The sequence below is a fragment of the Pseudorasbora parva genome, chromosome 20 (assembly GCF_024679245.1).
Source record: "Pseudorasbora parva isolate DD20220531a chromosome 20, ASM2467924v1, whole genome shotgun sequence".
NCBI classification, from domain to species: Eukaryota; Metazoa; Chordata; class Actinopteri; order Cypriniformes; family Gobionidae; genus Pseudorasbora; species Pseudorasbora parva.
Window position 1 is genome coordinate 20,879,371 of NC_090191.1, and position 27,182 is coordinate 20,906,552.

General features: G+C 37.2%; 1 protein-coding gene across 1 annotated transcript; it reads left to right on the plus strand.

The window, feature by feature from the left end:
* The first annotated feature begins 11,737 nt into the window (after positions 1-11,737).
* Positions 11,738-26,570, plus strand: st8sia1 (ST8 alpha-N-acetyl-neuraminide alpha-2,8-sialyltransferase 1). The gene is made up of 5 exons (XM_067427136.1): positions 11,738-12,470; positions 14,211-14,355; positions 15,698-15,807; positions 17,983-18,075; positions 23,006-26,570. The coding sequence occupies exons 1-5, from the start codon at positions 12,292-12,294 to the stop codon at positions 23,496-23,498; spliced, it is 1,020 nt and encodes a 339-aa protein (XP_067283237.1). The 5' UTR covers positions 11,738-12,291; the 3' UTR covers positions 23,499-26,570.
* Positions 26,571-27,182: the final 612 nt, after the last annotated feature.

Sequence of the window (27,182 nt, forward strand, 5' to 3'; positions counted from 1 at the left end):
AAAGCCAGCATATTATTATGATATGTATGTAAATACTAAAAGCAATACATATTTCTTACGCAAATATGGAAAATAGTATGGAAAACATATGCTCACCTGACTGTCAGTATTGTATTTTAGGAAAGAAAAAAGGGAAACCATTATCAGTGAGACATTTATTAAAACATTTTGATTAATCAAACTGTTTGACTAAAGTAATTTGAAACATTTATTAATCACTAAAAAATGCATTGTTCAATTATATGCCAGGCATATGTCATCTGCAGTCACATAATAAAATCTTTGTTGTGGAATCTCAAGCACTCCACATGTCTGCTGACAAATTAAGCTGTCATGACTTATAATAATTATCATTTTGTTTGAGAATTGTAGCGAGGCTTGTTGTCGCTATATATTAATACATATTTTATCTGGTCAATATTGGAGGAAAAGTTTGATAGCCACTCTAAAACATTCACTAAAAACTGCCAGTATCACATACTTTACATGGAAAAGAATAGATTTTTTTTTTATGTTAACATGCTAATGTGTCATAAATAATAAATAACCTTTAGGGGGAAACAAAGACTTTTACTTACTCGCCCATTGTGATGTCTTGTTGAACTCTAAAAAAGAAATTCAAGAGATTTCAGATGAAACTTACAAAATAATGACAACAATAAACTGAAAATATTCTCAAGACAGAGTCAATTCTTTAAAGTAAGCATGGACGCTGTACCTGGGTTGTGTCTGGTTGATGGCCACGGACAGGAGGCAGAACAACAGGGTGTTGAGACAAAGGGATTTTATAGCCCAGCTACCACTGGCTGACATATATAGTTTATGTCGCCAGGAATGCCTTGGCAGTGCTTCAGAAATGAAATATCACCAACCGTGAAGCCGTGACAATACAGCAATACATAAGAATACACAATGACATTTCTATGGACTTTGCAGTTGAGTTGAGTTTATAAACATACATATAAAAACACAATATTGACCCGACATCAATATTTGTCATCCACATATACCCTCTTAAAATAGTTCCTGATTGGTCATGACCCAAAAATGTATTGCAGGTCTGTTCTCTTAGGTTGTGAAAAGCAGGGAAAAACAATGCTAAATAGAAATACAAATAATGAACTGTAAAACTATATGAATGCAAATAGTAAGAATATCATCGATTGTATACACAATTTGTTGCCTTCCCAAATAAAATTGCTGTTATTAAAAGACAGTCCACTCAGTCAAACTCATTGATGCCAATCCATCTGTCATTTGGTAAACATTTTGAGCTTTTCTACTTTTGGGCACTTCTCTAGGTAGTCAAAAACACATTTGATTGCTTTTGTAGTGTAAATGCTCAAGTGGGCAAAAACATTTGAACATCCACAACCAGACATGAATTAAGCTTTTGGTTCAAACCAAACTTGAGTCCAAGTTTGGTTTGAAGAAAAACATTCTAAGCAATATTCTCTCACCCTGATTTCTAATAAGCATTCGCAGCATTTGGCGTGTCAGAGCAGAAATGAAAGCTGCTACAAACGTCTACTTCTACAAACTATAAAAGTAATTTGACAACTATCCATCAACTAACTAGAGTATATTAGTAGAATGTTAGGCTAGGGTTAATGTTAGCAGACATTAATCCGACACTTCACCAATTCTCTAATGACTAGTATGAAGTGTTACCTATATTTGAATCAAATAACATACTGAGTTATTGAACAGGTGGTGCTGAGTACTGTCATAATTTGTATTAAAATAAATAGAACATATCCGACTAAATTGTATTTCTGATGTTTCATTAAATTCCAGATGATGTCATTTAAAACAATGCCACATACAGTATTTTGTCCTAGGTAAAAATGTATTAATCTGACCTTTTGCCTGTTTTCACTTAATAACCAGTCATACTCTGCATGCCTGTTCTGCATACTTCTAAAGTTTTCTGAGCAGGAAGTAATCAACTTAGAGGTCAGATGTCTGTTTTATAACAAGAAAGAATTCTGTCTACTCTACCAACAAACACATGACTGTACTTAACTGTGAATGCGAGAAACCATAAGTAGAGAACACCATGTATGACACTCTTCTTGGTAAGCTTTATTGTGACATTTCAAACACACCAGTTCGTAATGGCAATAGCACAAATGAAAGAAAACAATGGGAAGAAGCATACTAATGACCTTGCTGACATGCAGCCATTGTTCCAGAGCAGGTGCTTTAGCTATTTTTTCTGAAACGTGATCCCAACACAGTTATGGAGAACTTGCTCACCACAGTTATTATAGTATCCGTCTTAGTGACCACTGACAACTCAATTCATCATTGCCTTTCAGCACCTGTCACAAAAGATTTAAAGGATTTATGGCTATTCAAGCAATATGGATATGGTCACTTAAAATTTGTAAACAAAACAAAAAATAATAATAAAAATCTCCTTAAATTCTATAGTTTATTCATCTTCTCATATTCTAAATAAATCCAGGTATATTACTTCTTTATATACAGTGCATCTGGAAAATATTCCCAGTGTTTCACTTTTTTCACATTTTGTTGTTACAGCCTTATTCCAAAATGGATTCAATTATTTCTTTCTCAATTCTTTCTTCATCGTTTCTCAATTCTACGAACAATACCCCATAATGACAATGTGAAAGTAGGTTGTTTGAAATCTTTGCAAATTTATAATTTATTTAAAATGTATCATTTATTGAGCCTTTGCTCAATACTTTGTTGGGGCACCTTTGGCACGAATTACAGCCTAGAGTCTTTTTTGAGTATGATGCTACAAGCTTGGCACACCAATTTTTGAGCAGTTTCTCCCATTCTTCTTTGCAGGACCTCTCAATTTCAACAAGGTTGTATGGGAAGCATCGGTGCGCAGCCATTTTCAGATCTCTCCAGAGATATTCAATCGGGTTCAAGTCTGGGCTCTAGCTGGGCCACTCAAGGACATTCACAGAGTTGTTCTGTAGCAGCTCATTTGTTATATTGGCTGTGTGCTTGGGGTCCACACGAAGCCGGTGCATTCCCTTTCCGATCATTTTTTTTCCTCGTTCTAAAAATATTCCCTAAACACGGCGTTGTCTCAAGAAATATCTGCGTACACATGAAACCACTCAAACCGACTGAAAACAGTCTAGTACATATGCCAGACCAGTATGGGGCGCTGTAATTCTGCCACAGATATACACTATACACAGAGAAGAAGACTTTGAGCATGCGCATAACCTTGCACACTGTATACGAACCAAGAAGAAGAAGACGAAGATGGTAAACGCAACAACTGCAAGAGCAAGACTGGAGTATTTTGTTTGGACTGACGACGAAGTCGAACTACTACTTAGAGTCACACTTGACTACAAGTCAACTAAGCTCCACGTTTGCCTGAAAACAACAGACACAGCCTGTCGCGACATGCCGAAGGCGTTAGCAGTCTTCCTTAGCCATCCTTCATCGCTCAAATAATACAGAGTTAAACGCAACCCTTTTGTGTGTAGTAATTGATGCCCTTATGTTTGTTGTTTGCCCTTCAATTTACGGACTGAGTTTGTATGTGATGTGATGACGTCATCATTTCACAAAATATACAGATTGGCTGTACACACGAAACCAAAGGGGTGTCGTTTTCAGATTTATCCGCTTTAGGACCCGGTTTCGAAAAATAGCGGTTTCAGTCTCTCAAAATGCCGGATCCGTGTGGACGAAACGACAATACGATAAAAAATGTATACGTATACAGTGATATATCCATGTGGATGGGCCTTGGAGCAGGTTTTCATCAAGGATGTTTCTATACATTGCTGCATTCCTCTTTCCCTCGATCCTGTCTATGTCCTAGTTCTTGCTGCTGAAAAACACCCCCACAGCATGATGCTGCCTCCACCATGCTTCCCTGTAGGGATGGTATTGGCCAGGTGATGAGCGGTGCCTGTTTTGCAGAAATAACGCTGATGCATTTTTTTTTTTTCTCGTGGTCTGAGATTCCTTCAGGTGCTGGTCAAATCCAGGCAGCCTTTTACTGGGGAGGGGTTTCTGTCTGGCCACTCTACCATACAGGCCTGTTCGGTGAAGTGCTGCAGAGATGGTAGTTCTTCTGGAAGATTCTTCTCTCTCCATAAACGCTGGAGCTCTGTCAGAGTGACCAGAGTGATTCTTTGTTACCTCCCTGGCTAAAGCCTGTTTCTGCCGATTGCGCAGTTTGGCCGGGTGGCAAGCTCCTGGTGGTTCCAAACTGCTTTTATTTATGAATGATGGAGGTCACTGTGCTCATTTGGGACCTTCAATGCTGAAGACATTTTTCTGCACCTTTCCCCATATCTGTGCATCGATACAGTCTTTTCTCAGTGGTCTACAGACAATTCCTTGAACTTGGATTTTAAAATCAATTTTGAGATTTAACTTTTTTATTTATTTTATTTTATTTTATTTTATTTTATTTTATTTTATTTTATTTTATTTTATTTTATTTTATTTTATTTTATTTTATTTTATTTTATTTTATTTTATTTTATTGTTTTACAAAATTTAAAATTCTGGGTTATACTAAATTATCACCAACATTCAAAGTTGAAAATTATAATTCTTGTGGCAAAGCTATATTAAGATCCCCTGTTAGTCAGTTGAGAAAATCTTTCTTACAAAATCATGCACATGATCCATCATGACTTTCACTTGCTAAATATAAACCTCTAAATCTGTGTGCTTCCTGTACACATTGCTTAACATGAAGGACCAATTGTACAGCAATGATTGTTTTACTTCAAACTAAATTTCATATTTAAATTACCACACAAATGTGTGACCTGATATTTGATGCGCCATGCCATATTTGATGTAAAATTATATCTGTCTAAACTTTTGTTTTGATGTGCAGTACAGTACGTTTTGTAGCTATCCACAATACTTTATTTTAGCTGAAAAGTAAGAAAAATATTTGTTTTCATATTTGTGAATGTGTTTCTGTAACTTTATATCTGATTGTGACTGTATTTCTGCCTATTAATATACTTTATGTCTACAAATGCTGGTTTATATTTTAAAATGTGACTTTACATCCCAATGTGATTCTATATATCTCATGCTGTGACTTTAGCCTATATATTGAATTTTGATGACATATAATTTGAAGGAAATGTCCGTATAAAGAGTGTCATTTTATTTGATCATCGCATCAAGTCAGCTGGTACACGGCACGACTGTTTGCACCGCGAGCCGGCTGCGATCACACGAGTTTCCGTGTAACACAGACACCGGAGATTTCAATGTTGCTGATAGCTTCAGATACAAAAAATAAAGAAAAAATGTGTGCAAATGATTTGTTGAAAAGCAGAGAACAGTAGTAGCCATTCCTTTTAACCGAAACAACCAGAGGGAGAGAGAAGAGTGCACGTGAGAGTGAGCGAAAGTGTGTGTGTGCGTGCGTGTGTGTGTGTGTGTGTGTGTGTGTGTGTGTGTGTGTGTGTGTGTGTGTGTGTGTGTGTGTGTGTGTGTGTGTGTGTGTGTGTGTGTGTGTGTGTGTGTGTGTGTGTGTGTGTGTGTGTGTGTGTGTGTGTGTGAACGCAGTATGTGGCAGCCAAGGGGGTAATCTAGCGCTCGGAAAGCGTTCCACCCCTAGGGGCTGCCATTGCTAACCAAGCCATCACCTGCTGTTAGCATCCCATTGACTCCCATTCATTTTTGAGTCACTTTGACAGTGAATAACTTTACATCTGAGACGTTTAAAGACTCCATTTGTCCATTGTTTATTTCTAAAGAAACACGACAATGCATAAAAGGCTCCGTTACCTTGTATCTTACACTTATGCCCCGTAGAAGCTGTTTTTGTAAAAAACAGGCTAACTATTGCGTCATAACCAACGCGACTCTGTCGCACAGTTGAGAAATTACCGTATAGACCTGAGGAGACGCTCGCAGGCAATCTTCTACTGTCTATGAGACAGTCGGGGGGACGTGTAGACATAAAGTCTGATAAAGTCAAGGGGGAAGAATTGGGAGAAGCCCGTAGTGAGCCAAAAGCAACGGGAGAAAATATTTAAACAACGTGATTCAGCTTTCACTTTCCACAACTACTAGAAGACCTACAGCTGTCAGACAGGAGGCTCACGTCACATCTACGTCGTCAAGCTCAGTCTGAGCCTGCGCAGTTCGCTCAGCCATCAGGAAGTGAGTGCTCCTATACTGACATCACTTAACGCCGTAGAAGGCAATGGGATCCCTCCGTCCATTTCTTTTACTGTCTATGGTGGCAGCCACTGAGCTAATAATTGTCATATAGATTTAGCGTATGTGACGTGCTTGTGCATGATTTGGCAATGGGGGACAGCCATATGCTGGTAAAAATTATTTTTAGTATCTGAAGCTATAGCAGCCACATTGAAAGCTCCGGTGTCTGCGTTTAACACAAAAACTCGTGTGATCGCGGCCGGCTCGCGGTGCAAACAGTCGTGCCGTGTACCAGCTGATTTGATGCGATGATCAAATGAAATGACTCGTAGCGTCTGCAATATCTCACGACCTTCCGAGTGTCCGAATTCGCACAGTGTACGCCCGCCTTAACTTACAGGTCACCTGGCAGTTGGTTGATACATAACCGTTCTCTTTCTCTCACTCTCAAACAAAAAACACGCTGTAGTCTTCCACTGTAAGACTACTGAAGTGTGAACTTAATACTATCCTATAATTTCTCACAGGAACCATAGGCTGTGATAAATATTCACATATCACACACTGCATATCATCTATTCCTCTAAGTGCAGAAGGCCCTACTTGAAGAAACCGAATCCCTGATTTGAGAAATTGTATTGATTAGCTCTTCCCTTAATTTATTCTCTGATTGTAAGGTTTTTAGTGGCCAACGGTTGTTCTTTTATAAATGTATACATATACATTTATACATACAACAAGTCAAGTCAACTTTATTTATATAGCGCTTTTACAATGGTGATTATTGCAAAGCAGCTTCACAGTGTTAAACAGGAAAATACTGCAACAAAATTGGATTTGGCAGTGCAGTCGCTCTGGAGAAAACGGTGATGTTCTCAGCTTATTTTAATTTATTATAGTGCTATAGTGACAATGTGGGCAGAGCACTGATATAGTTGATATAGTTAATTTAGTAATTAATTTTATAATATTTATTTGAAAACTTAGATTGAAATTTTAGTTTCCACAACTGAGCAAGCCAGACCAAAGGTGGCAGTAGCAATGAACCAAAACTCCACCAGGGCATGATGAAGAAAAATAAACTTTAGGAGAAACCAGGCTCAGTCGGGATGCCAGTTCTCCTCTGGCCTATTAACAAATAGTTTATGATTATTATTCTAGCCACCTTACAGGTCAGAAATTATGTTAGATCGGAAAGTTCATATCATATCCGAAAGTTCGAGTTATCATGCAAGAGACGCTTTAATAAGGATGGCGCGTCGATTAAACCAAAATATGAATATTTGAAGGATCGGAGTCACCATGCCGGAGACGGGTTTATTTAGGATGACGTATTAAGAAAACAATATTATTGAAAAGGAATATTCGAAAGATCGGAGTCAACATGCCAGATGCTGGTAAAGCATGTGTGCAATAAGCATTGTTTCTGGACCTATAGAAATGGATAGGCTATATAATAGATATGCCCTAATAATATATAAACTTCATTGTAAATAACCACAGACACCCTCAAGACTTAAGATGGAATAAAATATATAGGGCGTGTATGCTTATTTTGGAAACATACACGCCATTTAAAAATCTGAAACACTTCTATTGTAGTATTTTATAGAGCTTTAGGCTTTGAGTGGTTCAAAATACATGGACATCAAGCAATTTAATTTAAAAAAATATGAATAATAATTAAAGTTTGTTGTTTGTTCCCAAGGACCTGCAAAAGAAATCGCACAATGGGGTGAGTCATATAACTACATATGGAACAGAATATTTCATGTTTCACTAGAGATTATTAAATCAATTTTTAACAAAATGACCTGACTCATCTGGCAAGTAAATGGAGGGCTTTGCAAATCACATCTCCTATAGTGTCAATGTCTTCAAGGCCTTCTTGAGTTCAATGAGCTATTGCTGAAAGTCGCTGTCCCTCTCAATGGCCTCTTGATGACATTTTTCTGATGTCTTATAGGACATCTAGTTTCTCCATATAGTCCTGACTTGCCACATAGATTCTCAAAGAGCTGAGGTTGTGGCTGTACACTGTAAAAAATTTGTGGTGGTTTTTGTTGGTTTAACTTAAAAAAGTAAGTAACCTGGTTGCCTTAAAATTTTGAGTTTATTGCAATTAAAAATGTGAGTTGATACAATGAAGGAAATTAGTTTAATAAATAGAAACTCAAAATATGTTTGTATCTGAATCACATAAAAAAACGTGATAAATCCTGAAAATAGCACAATTTGGAATGTTTCACTGCATCATCAGAAATAACACACACACACACACAATTACCCAATATGCTTACACAATCTTTTAATAATCTTTTAACAAAGGTTGTCGAATCTCAAAAAATGTTCATTGTATTAACTCAAAATTTTAATTTCAATGTACTCAAAATTTTAAGGCAACCAGGTAACTTTTTTTCTAAATATTTTTTTGCAGTGTAGTCTTAAGAATTGGAGATGGAGGCTGGAGAATGGGTGGTTTGTTGGGAGGACTGGGAGATGGGAGGGGTCTTCCAGTGGGAGGTGAACCTGATTGCTCCTGTGAGCATGTGGGACCTGGCTCAGGTTCAGACACTCCTACTCCTCCATGGAGGTCAATACCACCGCAAATCCCATCTGAGGCGCTTGTGACAACTGTGGGTTTTCTTCTTCCTGTGTAATTACCTTCTGGATGTGGACAGCAAGTGGGCATACACTTACATTCAAAGGACTGAAAGGCCTCGGACTAAATCTAAAATATCTTAAACTATATATGTTCCAAGGATGAACGGTCTTGCGGGTGTGGAACGACATTGGGGTGAGTCATTAATGAAAGAAATTTTGTTTTTGGGTGAACTAACCCTTTAACTAATAGCCAGATAATCATTAGTTAATGTATGACTCATGAAGAACTAAACCTTTAATTAATGAATACTGCATCAGCAACACATTCTATGATTAATATAAATTAAGTAATCAATCAATTGTTATTAGTTAAATGTGTCATAATGTATTAATTCCCAAATAATATATTATATTAAATAATAATATAAATTAGCTAATGATTTACAAAGGTATTATGTTATGACTTGTTGAGGCACATCATGGATGTTAGTACCCACACAAACCACAGGTTAAGCACCCCCTGCTGGTCTCACTAACACCTCTTCCATCCAGGTACACTACTGACCAGGCTCAACCCTGCTTAGCTTCAATCTTGGGCTACAGGATGATATGGCATGAATTATTAACTCAAATGTAGTAAGATATTCATTTATCTGGGGCACAACCTAACACAGGGTTAGTTGAGTTAAAAATGTTCCACACATGCTAGCATGAAAAAAAACATTGTATATACTAGTTGCCATACCAACGCTATATGGAGAGAAATGAAATCTTTGGAAGATATCACTAAACATTTACGATAGCAAAAGTACATTTCTTACTTACTGAAAAAATGTACTTCAACTGTTTTTTGAGTTTATCTAAAACTAGACAAATCGGATATTATTGTAATCTTATATCTGTCGTTTAACAGTTGAGATAGTTCTTTAATTCTGATATAACCAGCAGCCAGTCCCATTTGCACAGGTTGGGCATGTTGGAATGCATTACAATGGGTCCTATTATAACTATGCTATTCCATTCTACACTTTTATAAATTATATTGAGAAACCATGCATGAAGTGAATAATGACTGTCCATGAATAATGAGTCAATTTTCAGAATATATTAATTTTTATTATGTTTTTAACATATTATGCTGTGTAGCTGCAGTGTTTTGTCAAACTCAAACATTTGTTTATTTTTCATTATTAAAAATGCCATTTTTTATGAAAAATTTGATAATTGTATTTTACACACACACACACACGCACATATATATATATATATATATGTATATATGTATATGTATATATATATATATATATATATATATATATATATATATATATATATATGTATATGTATATGTATATGTATATATATATATATCAATGAACTCAAAATTAAGACAAATAGGTTACTTACTTTTTTAAAGTTAAACCAAAAAAATTTTATATATAAATATATATATATATATATATATATATATATATATATATATATATATATATATATATATATATATGTATATATATATGTATATGTATATATATATATACGTATATATATATATATATATATATATATATGTATATATATATATATATATATATATACGTATATATATATATATATATATATATATATATATATATATATATATATATATATATATATATATATATATATATATATATATATATATATATATATATATATATATATATATATTTATATATAAAATTTTTTTGGTTTAACTTTAAAAAAGTAAGTAACCTATTTGTCTTAATTTTGAGTTCATTGAAATAAAAAATTTGAGTTGATACAATGAAGGAAATTTGTTTAATAAATAGAAACTCAAAATATGTTTGTATCTGAACCACATAAAAAATTTGATAAATCATGAAAACAGCACTATTTCGCTGTTTCACTGCGTCATCAGAAATAAAACACACACAATTACCCAATATGCTTACAAAATCTTTTAATAATATTTTAATAAAGGTTGTTGAAACTCAAAAATGTTCAGTGTATTAACTCAAAATTTTAATTTCAATGAATTTAAAATTTAAGGGCAACCAGGTAACTTTTTTTTTTCTAAAACAAAATTGTACAGTGTATGTACTTACATCAAAAAGTAAGTACACTGTACTTATGTTCATATTATATTGCAAAACACTTTTGCTGATATTGATGTGGTATACAGGTAAAGTTAGGGACAAGTGTGGTGGTGTGGGTCAGTTTAAGGGTAGGGTTAGATGTAAGGGAAATGTCAAAAGTGTAATTACAAGTAACTACAGAAATTGATTACAGATGTAATTACATGCTGGTCATTTTGAAAATATAATTAAAATGAAAAAAAAAAAAACAAGTGTACACAATAAGGGCATTGCATCAAATGATTAGTTACAATGTTAGTACATAGTTAAAGTCACCTAATATAAAGTGGGTCCATTTTTTTTTTCTTGTATTAGATTAACATTTTAACCTGTCATAAGGCCATGTTACAATGTAACAATGGGGCATGTTGTCACTTTGTACTGCAAGTCAGCCCATAATGTGCTATAAACTCTGCACCATATGGACCAAGCATGCAGCTGAGCTATGATGCTGACCATTCACTGCTTCCATTCTTTCAGGGGAAATCTGTATTAAACAAAACCGTTGGCTTGATGTTGGAAATTAATGTAGGAAAAGATTAACCCTGAACCCTGGAACCCTGAATGGATTTTCACAAACTGAAAAGTGTAGTGCCCCGCTAGCTGTTATTTTGAACTGGTCCATTTTAAATCATTATTTAGGCCTAATTGAACTACCAACATGGATAAACCACAAAATATGTTAAACAAAAGTTAAGATATTTGACAACAATGAAGCATGTTTTATAGGCTACTATTGTTTACAGTAGGCAAATTACTAAACAGCGCGGTAAATACGCTATCCGTTGTCATGTGACTGGATTAGCCAGAAGGGGGCAGCACCATAACAAATAATGGGGGCAATGATGCGTGCTAAAGCACTCGCAACAAACTGAGCTTTGTCTTTCGCTTTTTCGGAACATTACATCCGAGACGGCCAGGTTGAGAGGGAAGGCCTTAAAAATGAATTTGCATAGCGGGACAGAGAAAAAGGTCGTGAGGCGGTGGTAAAGGAGGTATGAAGCCGGATAGCGCAGGGATCAGATTTTGGAGAGTTCAAGACGGTTTTCATTAGAAGTGATGGGGGGAGAAGATATGGTCCCGTATAAAAACCCTTGAGATTCCAACTGCTTGGCCAGACGAAACCGATGAAGGCGATTCGCCCGCATCCACCTCATCCAGCCCGTGATTGTGAGCTCTTCCATCAGCAAATCAGCCTGGAAGGAGGAGGAATCTAATGCATGCATGCATGAAAATCTGACACTGATGCACCACTGCTGGTTCGCCGCGTTATGGGAATAGCAGGATAACGGTATTCAAGCGGCTTTTTGCTCCTAATGGCAGTGGCACCAAAATAAACCTGTCGGTGGTGAGCACGTGTTTTTGAGCTAGGCGTTTGTCTGATCAGACCGGCGGAATGTTGTCTTTGAGATGTCACAGGAGCAAATATATATGGGCCACTTTGGGTGTGCTGGCGTTGTTGTGGCTCTATATTTTCCCCGTGTACAGGATACCCAGCGACAAGGAAATGGTGGATGAGGTTCTGCGGCAGGGACAAACATGGAGCAGAAACCAAACGGGGGTAGATATGTACAGGTATTTCCATTCGTTTAATATCACATGTATTCATTCAATGAATGTGAGATTGTGCGAGGCCATGCGATGTTAAATGGCACTCTCCGAAGTCTCTAACTGTAATTAAATGAATGGACTTGGTCGCAGTCAGTATCTCGTCTATTTAACCAGGCTCTCATGCTGATATGCGAGATTTGTGTGCAGGGCAGACACCACCACCAAACCCGATAAACCTATTAAGAGAACGCGCATGCGCAGAGGCAGATTTCGTTCGAAACGCTCTGTCCCCGCTCTGAACCCCAATAAAGGCTGACGTCATAAAGGGGTTGAGTCTGTTGGGTGAATCTCATGATTGGTATATTAAAGGGGGACCTATTATAAAACATTCACATTTGCAAGGTGTTTGAAATTACAAAATTTGTGTCAGTGTGCAGCCTATACGCAACTGTCCTGTAATAGTAAAAATCTACCTACTCCATTTTTTAAATCCCCGTAAATCAGTGTCGGTTACGTCCATTATCGTAAATACGAGTTTCCTAGATAAAAATTGCACATGAACGCCCTCTCATTTCAACATTTGAATGTGATGAGCTCTTAATCACAACTTCAGAAGTAAGATTTATCAAATTTCCGACAGCATGTGAAAGCGGCATTAGAAGCCGATTCCAGCATTTGTGTCACAGATGTTCAGGCCCCGCCCACTATTTCTTTCCTATTAGCATTGGCCACGCCCTCAGCGAGCTGTACACTGTTTATATTAAGAGCATATTTAGCAGTACTGTATATTATGCGGTTTTCACTTTAAAACACAGACCTAATATACACATGCAATTTCTTTGCTTTCTGTTTATGTTCACAGACTGTGTTTATCTGAACTTTTTGACATTGTATGTGCAATAAGATGTGGAAAAAAATAACTTTGTTTAATAATAACGGGATGTGCCATGTGAGCTTTCTGTGTACTTGATTCGTGTGTGTATCTATAGAAAACCATGTATTAGAAGATTAAACTGATATGGCTGCAGATATTAAAGTATTTATTATCTATGCATGCAGATAATAAACGATCATGATGATGATGATGAACTGCCTAGTAAAGTGAGCATGACCATGATAGATATGACAATCAAAACTCTTTTGGGAGAGTATTTGAGGCACACTCTTTACATGCTCTGCCCTCTCCTGGAGCTGCTTATTTGCATTTAAAAAACTATAAAACATACACATTTATAACATGGTATAATAAATGATCTTTGGGGTGTTTTGAGCAGAAACTTTACAAACACATTCTAGGGACTCTGTATTACATCTTGTAAAAAGGGGCATAATAGGTTATATTTTACAAAGAAAGCAAAGCCTAGTTTATGATTGTTAGGGTTTTTCATATTATGGCATTTATTTTCATAACAATTAACCACATTTTCCCTCCAAATTCTCAATTATATATTTCATGTTTTGCTATTTACAGTAGAAAAACTTTGAAACGCCATTAGACAAACTAAAAGTACAACGCCTCGAGGCATTACAGTATTTTTGTTCAAATTATAATTATATGTAATTATATACAAATTATTTATTCGAATAGTCTTTTGCTTACATGCTTTCCATTTATGCTTGCTTTCAATTTTGTCGTCAAATGCAGTTTGTGTAATTGCAAAGCAATTTTTTGCTGAATAAAAGACTGAATTGTTCTCATTTAATTAGAAAGCCCATTTTCTGTTGTTACTTCTGTTTGTCACTTTTTTTTTTCTTGTTTGGCAGGAAGCTGCTGACAGAATGCTGCGATCCAAAGAGGATGTTTGCTGTTACTAAGGAGAACTCGCCAATAGGCAAAGTCTTGTGGTATGATGGAGAGATCTACCATTACCACACGGTCACCAATGAAACATACCCATTATTTGTTCAGGTACTGTCTTTCATAGTAGTCAGTGAGCCCCAAAAAATGATTAGCTTAGAAAAGTAACCCTACTGGCACACTTCTACTCATAGTGTTTTGAATCAAAAATCCCATGTTGCTTCTAACAGTAACCTGAATTAACACATATTAATGTCTAGAAGGGTTTTTTTTGGTTATAAAATCTATTTATGAGTGTGGAAGTGGAGGAGAAGCAGTTGGTCCAGATTTTTTTTCTTTCCACCCCCACTCTGCCCATGAGGCTCAGCGCTGCGCTCTGCCTTCTAAAAATAAACAGGCATTGGAGAGACACCCGCATGGGTCCTATTTGTCCTGTACTGGGCACCGTGCCGTCTTTCAGTCGCAATTTTCCTCCTACACTGTCTCGGAGCCCACAGTCATTAGTTGACTCGTACACACTACAAAGTTACAGGAGTGACAACATTGGGGGAGGGAGTCCCCTAAATTATTGTTCCATGTGTGTACGAAGCACAATCTCAGAGTATTTAATTTATTTTGTGGGCTTCTTCTTGTTGGATCATTTGCTTGCAATATCTGGTAACACGAGTCAGGAATGGATCGTAGCAGATACAGACGAAAGATATGCCTACATCTCATATTTTATATTTAAACATGCCTCAGAGATGTATCTCTCATTGTTGTTCAGTTTGGTTCGGTACACACGTAGAAGTTTTTTAAATGCTACTTGCATTTTTATTTCGGGAGTTCCAGGCAACCCGTAACCCGTGTTTTACTAACCTTCTACCCGTGAAAGTGCATTGGAACAGCAGTCAAACCCGTGACTTCCCGCCCTCGATGTACTCTCAGCTAGGCGCTCTGACGTCACATAGCCCGTGAAACAACAATGGCAGACACTACAGATGCGGTGTTTTTATAAGCTCTTTTGGCTTGAGCCAATAAGAAACCTCCAAGCAATACCCTAGAAACTACCCAGAAAACCCTAGCAACCACTTGGAAATACACTAATAACCAAAGGGCAAGCACAACCAATTTGTCATCAGAAAACGTAGGAATCGTTTTGATTTGTAGGATTGTTCTTGGTTTAAATCTACAACTAATTTAAAAGGAAATGTCTGATGATGAGTGTTTAATTATGCATGTGTGAGATGAAAATGCTGGCCTTTGATGAAAAGATTCATTTGCATCGATTCAGTTTTACTTAAAGGTTCACCACTCTTTGAAGCAAATGAATATTGAAGTATCATTGATTTAAATATGTATTCATCAAACAAATGGAAATGTAATGTGTGTGTGTGCGCGCACACTCGTGAGTGTGTGTCTCTCTTTATTCTTTGACCCACTTGTGTAACTCCCACTGTTTTTGTGTTGCTAGGATACGCCATTGCATCTTCCTCTAAAGAAGTGTTCTGTCGTGGGCAATGGAGGGGTCCTAAAACACAGTGGATGTGGAAACGAAATTGACCAAGCTGACTTTATCATGAGGTGATAAGATGATAATATTTGCTTATTCTGGGCTGGCTGAGTGTGTCAGATACCATAAAATGATATGGTATATATTACATATTTATCCAACAATATTTGCAGAACATACTGTCGAGTTATGTTATCAGTACACAAGCAAGAGCAAAGGTAAAATGCAGAAAGGGAGTACTCTTTTAAAATAGTAAGCGCCTTTGTTTATGGGTATGGTTGCAGAAAAGGTATGACTAACTTTTTCTTGAAACTAGTGATGGTTTTATCAAATTGGGTGACGGTAGGGAGTTCGTTTCATCTAAAGAGTGTGCTTCATTGTAAAGGAATGTTTTGTGCAGGAGGGAACAAAGGATTGAGGTAGGAGGCTCAATTTCCAGTCCTTAAGGCCAGAATCAAATCCTTGAATTTGGATTAGGCTGCTACAGATAGATAGTGGAGTGAGACCAAGAGACTAGAGGCACTGCCATGTTCTGGATCTTTGCAAGGGCTTGTATGTGCTATTTGGGAGGCTGGCCAATGGAGATTCCTTACCTTTGTGTTGGTGAATCCAATTGAACAGTGATGTGGTGGTCGGCTACCGTGGTTGAGCAAGGTTGAGCTGGAGGTGACTTTTCTATATCCAGGCCAGGATGCTTGAAGGGCATGCAGAGATTGAAGCTGAACATTGGACATTGGAGTGAACATTATCTCCACAGAAGGTTGTGTATATCAGGCTTGTGCACAATTCAGAATTGAATTGAGAATGACTCCTGAATTCCAATTCAATTCTTGAATTTGAATTGATGCCAAAAACAGGATCTAGAATTACAATTTGAATTTGAATTAATGGAAGTAGAATTGAAATTCAATAAAAATTCAAAGAAATTCATTTAATCATTTAGCAGCCGCTTTTATCCAAAGCGACTTACAAAAAGGGGAGAGCAATAGAGCAACGAAACAAACAAGGGCAACAACCTAGCCTGACAAGCCAGACCCACATCAAGATGTTTGGTCTGGAAACTCACCATTGACAGGGCTCAATACCCCCAGCCATGTTCACAGTCACGTTTTGTCATGCACTTCCTGGTTCATCATGTGATCCTGCCGTGTGCTCCCTCGTCTTGTGTTCTGTCATGTCATTGGTTCATTGTTTGATCATTGTTCACGGCGTCCCTTGTCCAGTCATTAGTCTGTGTATTTAAGCCCTCATGTGTGCCATGTGTCTTTGTCTGTTATTGTTAAGTGTAACCCACAGTTGGTGAGTCGTCGTCATGGTTTTCAAGTGAAGCTATTGTTTTGTCAAAGCCAAGTTTTTGTTTTATGTTTATGAGTTTTGTTAATTAAATTAATTATGTTTGGGTTCTAAACCTCATCTCCTAGTGGAATTATATTTAATTTTGCATATGGCTGGAAATGGAGAATTGAAATGAAGTGTTATTTAGTGTGTTTTTGAGTGAAGGGAAACATCTGTTAATGTTTAATGTTCGGTCATGTTTGACATTTTAAAGAGTTTCTGTTATGTTGACGTTTTGACCGTGACCATTGTGAAGAAGAGTAGAGCTTAGGGTTAGGTTGTGTGATGTGAATGACTGCAAGTATTATTATTATTATTATTATTATGAAGCACGTTGCTCTGTTCATTAAGCAATAACTTTGCCAATTCTAGTAGTGCAATAACAAGATTGTTTCTAATTGTGCTTTTCTAGCAGCATACAGTCTGTCAAATATAAACAGGTCATTTCTATACTCTAATTTCTAACTTTATTTAAAAGTCAACTTAAATTAAATCCAATTCTGAAAATCTGAATTTTGTACAAGCCTGATTTACAGTATACACGTCTGCAAAGCAATGAGGAAAGATGATCTGAATGCCAGTCAAGGAATTGCAGTTTAAATTACTTCAAGAGAGACCGCGTGAGGTTGACGCTTGGAGCTTACCTGTTGTAGAACAGACATCATCAAATCAAGATCTGGCTGTTTTAGTTATGTTGGGGGAAAAAAAGTAAATTATTATTTAGATGCTCATGTCCTTCCAGACCAATGTTGTTGTTTTTTTGACCACAACAGCAGAAATTTAAGAATCTAACATGCACTGAGGAATCTCACACAATAAGATCATGGGGTATTGATTTACTAATGTATTTAATTGAGACATTTAACAACAACACTTTTTCTTCCATCTCTCTTCATCTCCTCTACCTCTAGATGTAACCTTCCTCCTCTGTCCAAAGAGTACACCGCTGATGTTGGTACCAGAACACACCTGGTGAGCGCCAATCCTAGCATTATTGAAAAGAGGTATGTCGCCTTATGGTATTATTCATTTTATTTTATTTTTGTGGGGTTGATATGACGGATTCACTGATCATATTTTATTTAATCGCAATACCAACTGGATACCAATAACAGTGTTACCAATTTTGCCACGTTTACATGCATGCCATTTTGTCATTCCCATTAGAATCATAGGACTGTTCACATGAGACGTTATCTAAACCGATCTGAGGTTTACATGTGCCGACTTTTTCTTTAAAAAAAAAAAAAAAAATGGTAGAAATAAAAAAGTTTACCTCTCAGAAAAATGAACTTCCCTCTCTTGCCAACATGTGCCTGGTGAGAGCGCGTTGCACGCTCTTCAGTTGTGGAGACGCATCACATCATGTAAACTCAAAAGTAATCGTGTCAGGTCATTTACATGGTGAAATCTTTCATTTGATCGGTTCATGAAAAGGTTTATCCCACCTGTCTCAAACCGATTATAATTTCATTCAGTTTGGGCGTTTTTGTTCCAATTGAGGCGTTTATATGGAGCAATTTCATTCGGATTGGACTTTTAAACCGATTACAGTGCTCCATGAAAACGCACATAATGATTTAGATTCCAAAGTGGCACCTTTCTGCTCTTCCTGGAGAATACCATAGTTTTTGGAATAGGTGCACACCAATATTTTTGTGCAGCTGGATTTACTTTAGTGACAGCGCTACTGAATTTAATCAAAATGATTTAAATAATTTGTTTTATTGAAATTGTTAGCTTTTGTTATTATTATGATTATTATTTTAGCATTAATAGTGTGTCTATACTTTTGACATCACTAATGGGAATCCATTTATTCATCTTTTGAGTCAAGCGTCGGTTAAAATGAGTAGACTCTGTGCTTTTATTTTGTCTTTGTCCACCTGCAAAACTGTACTTGTGTCAGTAAAATAATGCTTCTCTCACTCTATCATACCATGTTTTTTTTTTTTATTTTATCTTTCCTATGTCTTGTTCAACTTTTTTTACAATTACAATGCGTTCTGTTGTCTGGCAGAGTTCATAATCCTCCTGTGTGAAACAGCCGATAGCTATTTGTGGTCTCTGGGGTAGTTAATAGTATGCGGCAAACAGCACGGAAAACGTGGAAGAATGGTCTGAAAAGGGCTCGCAGTTCTCTAGACAGCCGACTAAATGTCTTGAGGGATGGGTATTGACCTTTTTTAGTGGATTATCCCTTTTACTACTTGCATTAGCTGGCAGGAGATCCCCAGTCTCAAGTGCATTGATGTTAGTACCATGGTCAGTCATACATGTTCAATTGTATTATTTATTTATAATAGTTTTTTATTAATATGCTTGTGTTGATGAGGTCACTTATATTCTCCTTATATTCTCACTTATATACTCCTGACAACAACAAAAAAAATTACCACATATTTTTATAATAAAATAAAATGTTATAATAAATCCTTTATATTTCTATGATTTATAGTTATAGGTTGCCTGCATGTTAACCCTGCAGTAAAATAATTTTGTAAAATATAAATATAATAATAATAGTAATAATATTTATAATACTCATTTTTAATTTTTAACAATGAATGTTACTGTAATATTAATATTTGTTTTGTTAAATATTTGTATTTAGAGATAATAAATAATTTTATTAGTCATATTAATATATAAGCACAAAATGTTGCACAAAATGCTACAAAGCACAACAAACCAGAGGTTCCAGGTGTCACCAATAATCGTGAGTTTAATATTGAACCAAAATAATCGTGATTATGATTTTTGCCATAATCAAGCAGCCCTAGTTGTAATGCAAGTGTTCATAAAATACATCAGACATTAGCCCCTTTCACACATACAGTCTTTACTGGTACTTACTAGTAAGAGATCATTTATGAACAGGACCTTTTTTTTAAAACACAAGTAAATTGGTTCTGCCAATTTACCAATAAGGGAAGTTGTAACATTATTACTTGGGATGGGCAACAGTGGTCGAGTACTCGAGTGCTCGAACGTGAACACGGCGATCGATCATGAAAACGAATGATCACCCTGACTTTAAAAAATATATTTGTATATATTTCTTGGATTGGTTATTGCGGCATTTTGGACGGTAACTGAGGTCTGATTGGTTAGCATTAGACAGCACGCCTTCCAGACCGCAAAATAAAGCACTGTGCATTGAGCGCAGTGATGCCTCAAGCACTGTGAAAGATCATGAAATACAGCGCAAGATGTGCGGCAGCAATCTGTCACATACACAGCATTACAATGAGAACATGATTGTCATATAATGTTGTATTCTCCGTGCTTTAGTTCCCCGTGGATCAGCGCGCACTGTTAAAGGAAATCCACAGCGAGAGTCAGAGTTCATCTGCGTATCCGCGTCCTTTTCCACAGATGCAAGTTGTAAGATTACTTGCTTAATACTTGATTATATGTTGTCTATATCAAAATAATCTCATATAGGACGACGTTTGGTTGAGTTTAATAACCAGCTAGCAAAGCGCTGCCGTTATTTCAGCTGGTGTTCATTCTCTTCAGCTTCAGCTCAAAAGTGAACAGCCCGACATTATCGACTCTGGGTTATTTAAGACGGTCATATTATTTTTAGGTAGGCTATTTCTTTTTCAAAATCATTGATGATATTTATGATGCAGCAGTGTTACTCATTTTTTAACAGTAGATCTGTTTTAAAGTTGTTTCTCATGGATTTGAAAACGCGCAGTGATGCTGTAGCGTTGTCATTAAGGGAAGACCGCATTCAAAATGAGTTTCGTTTTCAAGCCTGTAAAACTCTAGCATGGCCAAGTCCACGTGCGCATTTGCGTCCTTTTGGGCAGATGTAAATTGTAATAGGTATATATCTGATTAATCTCATAGGATGCGTTTGACTGAGTTAATTAATTCTCTAGCAAAGCTCTGCGGGGTGGTGTATTCACAGTTTCAGCTCAAACACAATGCCCGATCATTGACTGGGTTATTTGAGACCGTTATTTAGTTTCTTTTTCAAAGACATTTATGCATCATAATCTAAGTTATTTTTTTTATAGTCAGATGTTCATATTTGCATAGACATCTTATGTTTTTGTCAGCATACATTTTTTTTAACAGTCTTAAAATAGTTTCATATCTCCATGACGGAGGCGCCCCGCCCCCCGCACAAGCCCCGCCCACAGTTAATCATTTTCTCGTTTTTGAGACCTATCGATGATCGAAATGAAAAATTGACAAAAATGCCCATCCCTAATTATTACCAGTAATTTACCGGTAATGTGCTCTTTGTGAACGCAGTATAAAGATTACCGGTATAATCACATACGAAGTCAGAATGAACTGACGTAAGAAGTCTGCTTTGGGCCAATCATAAGTCTCTTATTGAGATGACGTGATTACTCCTCACTGTTCAGTCAGCTCTTTAATAGTTGTTCTATTTAAATACACACTAGATCAGGGGTGTCCAATCCTGCTCCTGGAGGGCCACTGTCCTGCAGAGGTTAGCTCCAACCTTAATGAAGCACAGCTGAACCAGCTAATCAATGTCTTACTAGGCCTACTAGAAACTTCCAGCAGACCCTGCCTCCTTTTCCCTTCATCAGCGTTGCGGCTCTGCAGTTGGATACTATTATGTCCTGTGTTTTTAAGAGCAAAAACGTGTTCTGTTTGATCATTCCCTTACGCCGGTCAAAAATGTTTTCAAATTGAGCAGATGGTGAAACTAAAGCGCTTCTCCTCATGTGGGCGAATGAAGACAATGACATTTGTAGTGGTGTTTCACACTGGGATTGCTGTGTGAAAGGGGCTATTCAGAAACAAGATCAGGCACTTAATTTATTCTAACTTTATTATTCACTCAGTGCCAAGGAAATGACAGGATGTCTAACAAGAGACAATATAAATAAAGAGCTAAAGTTAGCCATGGCTCGTGAACTGACAGTTAGATTACATCAAGGGGTCAACATGAATTGAATTAAATGTTTTATTTCTGTGTAACATCACCGAATTCATTACATCCATTGTGGCCACAGTATGAACCAATTTATACAATTCTGTTTTAAACATGAAACACTGCCAGGGACATTACAAAAATGGCATCTACTTAGCAATGGGAAAAATAGTATCATATATTCGAATCCTTTTATCTTATTACTATCCTGTATCCTATGGATATTTTGACTTATTTCAGACTGATCTCATGTAATGACGTATGTATGATACGCCAATTCGTATGCCATTTCGGGGTGCTATAATCACTTTTTAGCGTGTTTTTTAACGATGTTTAGCCTCCATTGACTTAAATTACCTTGTGATTGCGTGTGAATTTAAAAACACACACACACAAATGCATGTTGTGTTTTTGTGAATTGTGGGGACTTTTCATAGGCGCAATGGTTTTTATAATGTACAAACCTTATTTTTCTATCTCCCTACACTGCCCCTGCCCCTAAACCTACCAATCACAGGAAACATTTTTACTTTCTCATTTTTACTTTCTCAAAAAAACTTATGCTTTATGATTTATAAGCATTTTGAAAAATGGGGACATGGCCAGTGTCCTCATATTTCACCCTCTCCTTGTAATACCCATGTCATTATACACATTTGTGTCCTCATATTTCACAAAAACATGCCCACACACACCCGTCACAAGAAACATTCTGCATTTTTACATTTTCAAAAAAACATAATTTAGTATGTTAATAAATCCATTTAAATATGTGGACACACACACACACAATGGTTAGTTTCGACATAGACATTCACGCAGAATCACACGGCACAGACATTCACGGAATCGCATGCGGGGATGATGGTTCGTTTCGGCGTAGACATACACGCGGATAGCTCAAAATGCGTTACAGACAACACGCCACGGCTTTACCAAGTGGCATGTATGTTTACACAAAGTCATTATGTCCTGTTGCTTATTTTATCCTTCCTCTTTTTCCCCATCAGCTTTCAGAACCTGCTTTGGTCCCGCAAGTCCTTCGTTGAGAGCATGAAGGCATACGGTTCCAGCTACATCTACATACCAGCATTCTCAATGAAGCCCGGCACTGACCCCTCCCTGCGGGCGTACCACGCCCTCGCAGACTCCGCCTCCGACCAGACGGTACTCTTCGCTAATCCAGACTTCCTTAAAAATGTCGGACGATTCTGGAAGAACCACGGTGTCCATGGCAAACGGCTGTCCACGGGGTTGTTCCTGGTGAGCCTTGCCCTCGGCTTGTGTGAAGAGGTGACCGCTTATGGATTTTGGCCTTTTTCGGTGGGGCTAAATGAGCGACCGGTCAGCCACCACTATTATGACAACATTCTCCCATCCTCGAGATTTCATGCCATGCCTGAGGAGTTCCTGCAACTCTGGCACTTGCACAAGAGCGGAACGCTGCGCATGCGGGTCGGCTATTGTGCGAAAGAGGGGCAGGGGCTGAAAAGGGAGAAATAAGTGTTGCCAGGGGCAACCCGGTTTATCCCCACAGGAAACAGGCCATCCTGTGATTAGCATGAGAATACTGTGGGCTGTGAGGTGATGCCCTACCCCCAAAGCTGGGCCTCTCTTTGGTGTCTATATGCTTGACCCTCAACTGCTACCAACACCCTACCCTCTTGTTGCCAAGAGACTGTTGAAAAAGACTTGCATGTGTACCCATCCTCATGTATGCGCTCACTGGAAGCTTGTTGTGTCTTTCTGTAGAGGTACGATGGGGGACTCAGGTGTCATGTGACCTATTTGAACTGCTACCAGCAGTTGGACCCTTGAAACTAGGGGCTATCTGTTCACTTAATGTAAAGATAGATTAGGAAAGTGGCTGCTTTAAACAATGTCTTAAGAACTTTTAATGGGAAATCAGAAAAGGAGAGCAATGCTTCAATCGTTTGGTATACTTTTGTTCGTTTTGTCCTGAACACTGATTCTTTTGTTGTTTTGAGGAAGTGGGAAAAGGAATTATGTGAAAATCGTTCTCGCGGCGTTTTGATTATATATACATCAGTGTAAACAGGCTGAGCCTGTAAAAGGGAAATGGGCATTGAATGTAAACACTGTACAGCCACCGTTTAAAATAAACCGGTTTAATACATTTGATACCGGTTTAAAGTGAAGGCTGAGGTTTATGTATTATTGGGAGTATGTTATTTATTTTATTATGAGCGACATCTTGTCAGTCTAGGTTTGTCGTGAAACCCGACGCAGAGTTTTGACATGTTTAGATTGGACGTGGTCTCTCAACCCATGACTTTCCAGTTTGAGGACTTCCAGAAAAGCGGATGATAGACATGTTGAGGCCCAAATTCCATAGAAGAAGGGTATAAGTATAAATAAGTGTGATAGCCTGTTTGGGTGAGTCCTATGGCAGCATATATAATTATTTGTGTTATTTGTACGTGTTTGAGGATCATTTGATGTTGAGCAGTGGTGGAATGAGCCATTGTGATGTGGTTGAAGGGGCACCAATCATACGATAAACATTTGTTTTTGCCTGCTAAAGAGCTACGGTGCTGGACACCTGGTTTGGAACATGTAAATACTCTTATCACCAGTTGTGTTACTTTTTTTCACAAGAATCATGGGTTCTCTGAATGTAAAGGCAGCCACGATCTGCCCAGTAACTTGTTTCCTTGACTTATTATTAGGTGTGTGTGTTGTGTGTGTGTGTTAAACTGCACACAGGGAATTAGGTTTAAATCTTGTAGGTGCTAGCTGTAACACATGCACTCCAGCTTAGTCTTAATATACCATCACTGAATGAGAGTTGTAGGAAAAATGCACTATAATGTATAAAGCCAGAAACCTCAGTAACCAAAAATGAAATTCTTTAATTAATTACAATTACCCCTAAGACTTTCGTTCATCTTCGAAACACGAAAGATTTTAATGAATACTGAGAGATTTCCTGAAACTTGGGAGATTCCCTCCACTGAGAGTCCATTCAGCCAAAATTCGAGGCTTCAAAAAATTCATAGAGATTGAGAGATAAAGAGGCAGGATTTATTTATGATACATTCTGCTTTGTTTGCTTAGAACACGGCAAATATGATGAATGGAAATGCAATGGTACTCTCTTGACACCCGAGAACAAACCTCATTGGTTCTCGTATGAACGTTTTGAAACAAGTTTTGGTGTAATTTGGACTAGTTTTAGACTTTTCAATGAAGAGGCAGAAATTTCTCAGGTTTGTCTTATGGGTTTGGTATTACATGAAGTTGCATAAATGATGACTCTCTCTCTCTCTCTCTCTCTCTCTCTCTCTCTCTCTCTCTCTCTCTCTCTCTCTCTCTCTCTCTCTCTCTCTCTCTCTCTCTCTCTCTCTCTCTCTCTCTCTCTCTCTCTCTCTCTCTCTCTCTCTCTGAGGGAACTATGGATTTGCCTTTAAATGTTTCTGCCATCTAAAGCACGCGTGTTAGCATTCAGATAGCTAGCTATAAACATATCAACAGTTTAACTAACTTGCTTTGAAAGATTTTCTTCAAACTGTTGCTGTGTTATCTATTTCTACAGTCAGTTTTCTGAATATTATGACAGTAGTGTGACATATAAGGTAGTTTGACAAATAATGCTGCTTAAATGCTTAATTCCAGAAGTGTTGATGGTCATAAATGCTTTTTTTTATATATATATATTCTGGGTTGAACTGTGACCTAGGAGTGTTCTTAACTGGTTTCTCGAGATTTGCCCTGATAGCAACGGAAATGTGTGCCCTCATTTGAGTATTAAAATATTACCATTACCATATTTTCACACTTTAAGCCAATGAGTGCCTTTATCAGTGTTAAAAAAAAGGCTAAGGACATTATTTTTTAATTGAGTCTAAGGATCATTTATTTTATCCCCCAAACTCAAACTTAACCTAACAAAATGTTTTGTTGTTGTTGTTGTTTTCAGTCAAGGCTGATGATGTGTAACAATACAGAAAGATGTATGCAGTTTCTGGATGGAAGTTTTGAATAATCTTAGCATGCGGTTATACAAGGACCAACGTACATTACTGCTTAATTGGCAGAAAACCACATCTTCCGCATACATGAAGCTGAAGAAAGTGTTAAATGCTAGAGCTAATAATTTTATTTAATTTTTTTCCAACTTTTTGTGCTGTTTAGTATTGTGAATGAGTGAGGTCATAGTTTGTAAGTAGGCATGCACGACTGTGATATGTAATTGGTATTTGAACATGATTTTCTCTGAGAAACTCACAAACTATTATGTATTTTAAGTTTTGCCCTTTGAGCCATATGAGGGTGTGTGCCCTGCTAAAAAACTGAGCTTACCTCAACTTGATGAAGATGAAGCTCACGGGAGCTTGGATCTTAGGTACTTAAGTACGTCGTATTCCACTAAGCTGTAAATGTGTCCTATCATGTCAATCTTCTTGGCTCAAGCAGTTGGGTAATGGTTTTTGTACTTGAGCATGTAATGGTCTACTAACAGGAAATGGACTAGAGTTATGCCAATATTGGGGGGAAATTGTTAAAAGTAAGCAAATGCTGCTTTCAAACAATAAAGAAGTCCTGTCAACTCAACTGATGCAGCATGTGTGATTTGTATATGAATTAATTTAGATTTGTGTTGAAATGTATAAAATATTGGATTGCTTTTGAGTACATTTTCTTCTTAAGTTAAACAGCCTGTCTAAATGAACACAGAGGAAGCAGTACATTTTAAATTGGACAGACCTAAAAAAAAAATGCAGTTTCCTGGCCAATACATTTTTAATGTCAGGGCCCAGCTGTCTTCTTAGTAAAGGCCAAATACAGAATACTCATTTAATTTATCAAAGATGTTATCTGTTTGGCAAGCTATGGAGAATGTTAGGGGTTAACAGCTTATGACCCAGGACCAGTAGTGAAGAAAAGAGTCAGGAGTAATTAATTCAAATAAAAATGTACTTAAGAATAGTTTCCGGTTTTAAAAGCAGAAGCCAGCTTCAAGTCACAAGGAGTTCGTAGGCCGCACTCCCTCGTCTCGTTGCAGGCCTGCACAGATCTGGTACACACACACACACGCACACACACACTTCAGAGAATACTGGTTTCCTCCAAGGTTGAGAACGTCTTAACTAATTATAAACAAAACATTTCTCCAAAGCATGTTGATAACGTGCTTTCTCTCAGTGAGAGGTACAGGCAATATTC

Excerpts from the sequence above, each read along its gene's own strand:
- st8sia1 (XM_067427136.1), top strand. The coding sequence starts at position 12,292 with ATGTTGTCTTTGAGATGTCACAGGAGCAAATATATATGGGCCACTTTG. Across the intron at positions 14,356-15,697 it reads CATACCCATTATTTGTTCAG|GATACGCCATTGCATCTTCC; the intron begins GTACTGTCTTTC and ends TTGTGTTGCTAG. Across the intron at positions 18,076-23,005 it reads CCTAGCATTATTGAAAAGAG|CTTTCAGAACCTGCTTTGGT; the intron begins GTATGTCGCCTT and ends TTTCCCCATCAG.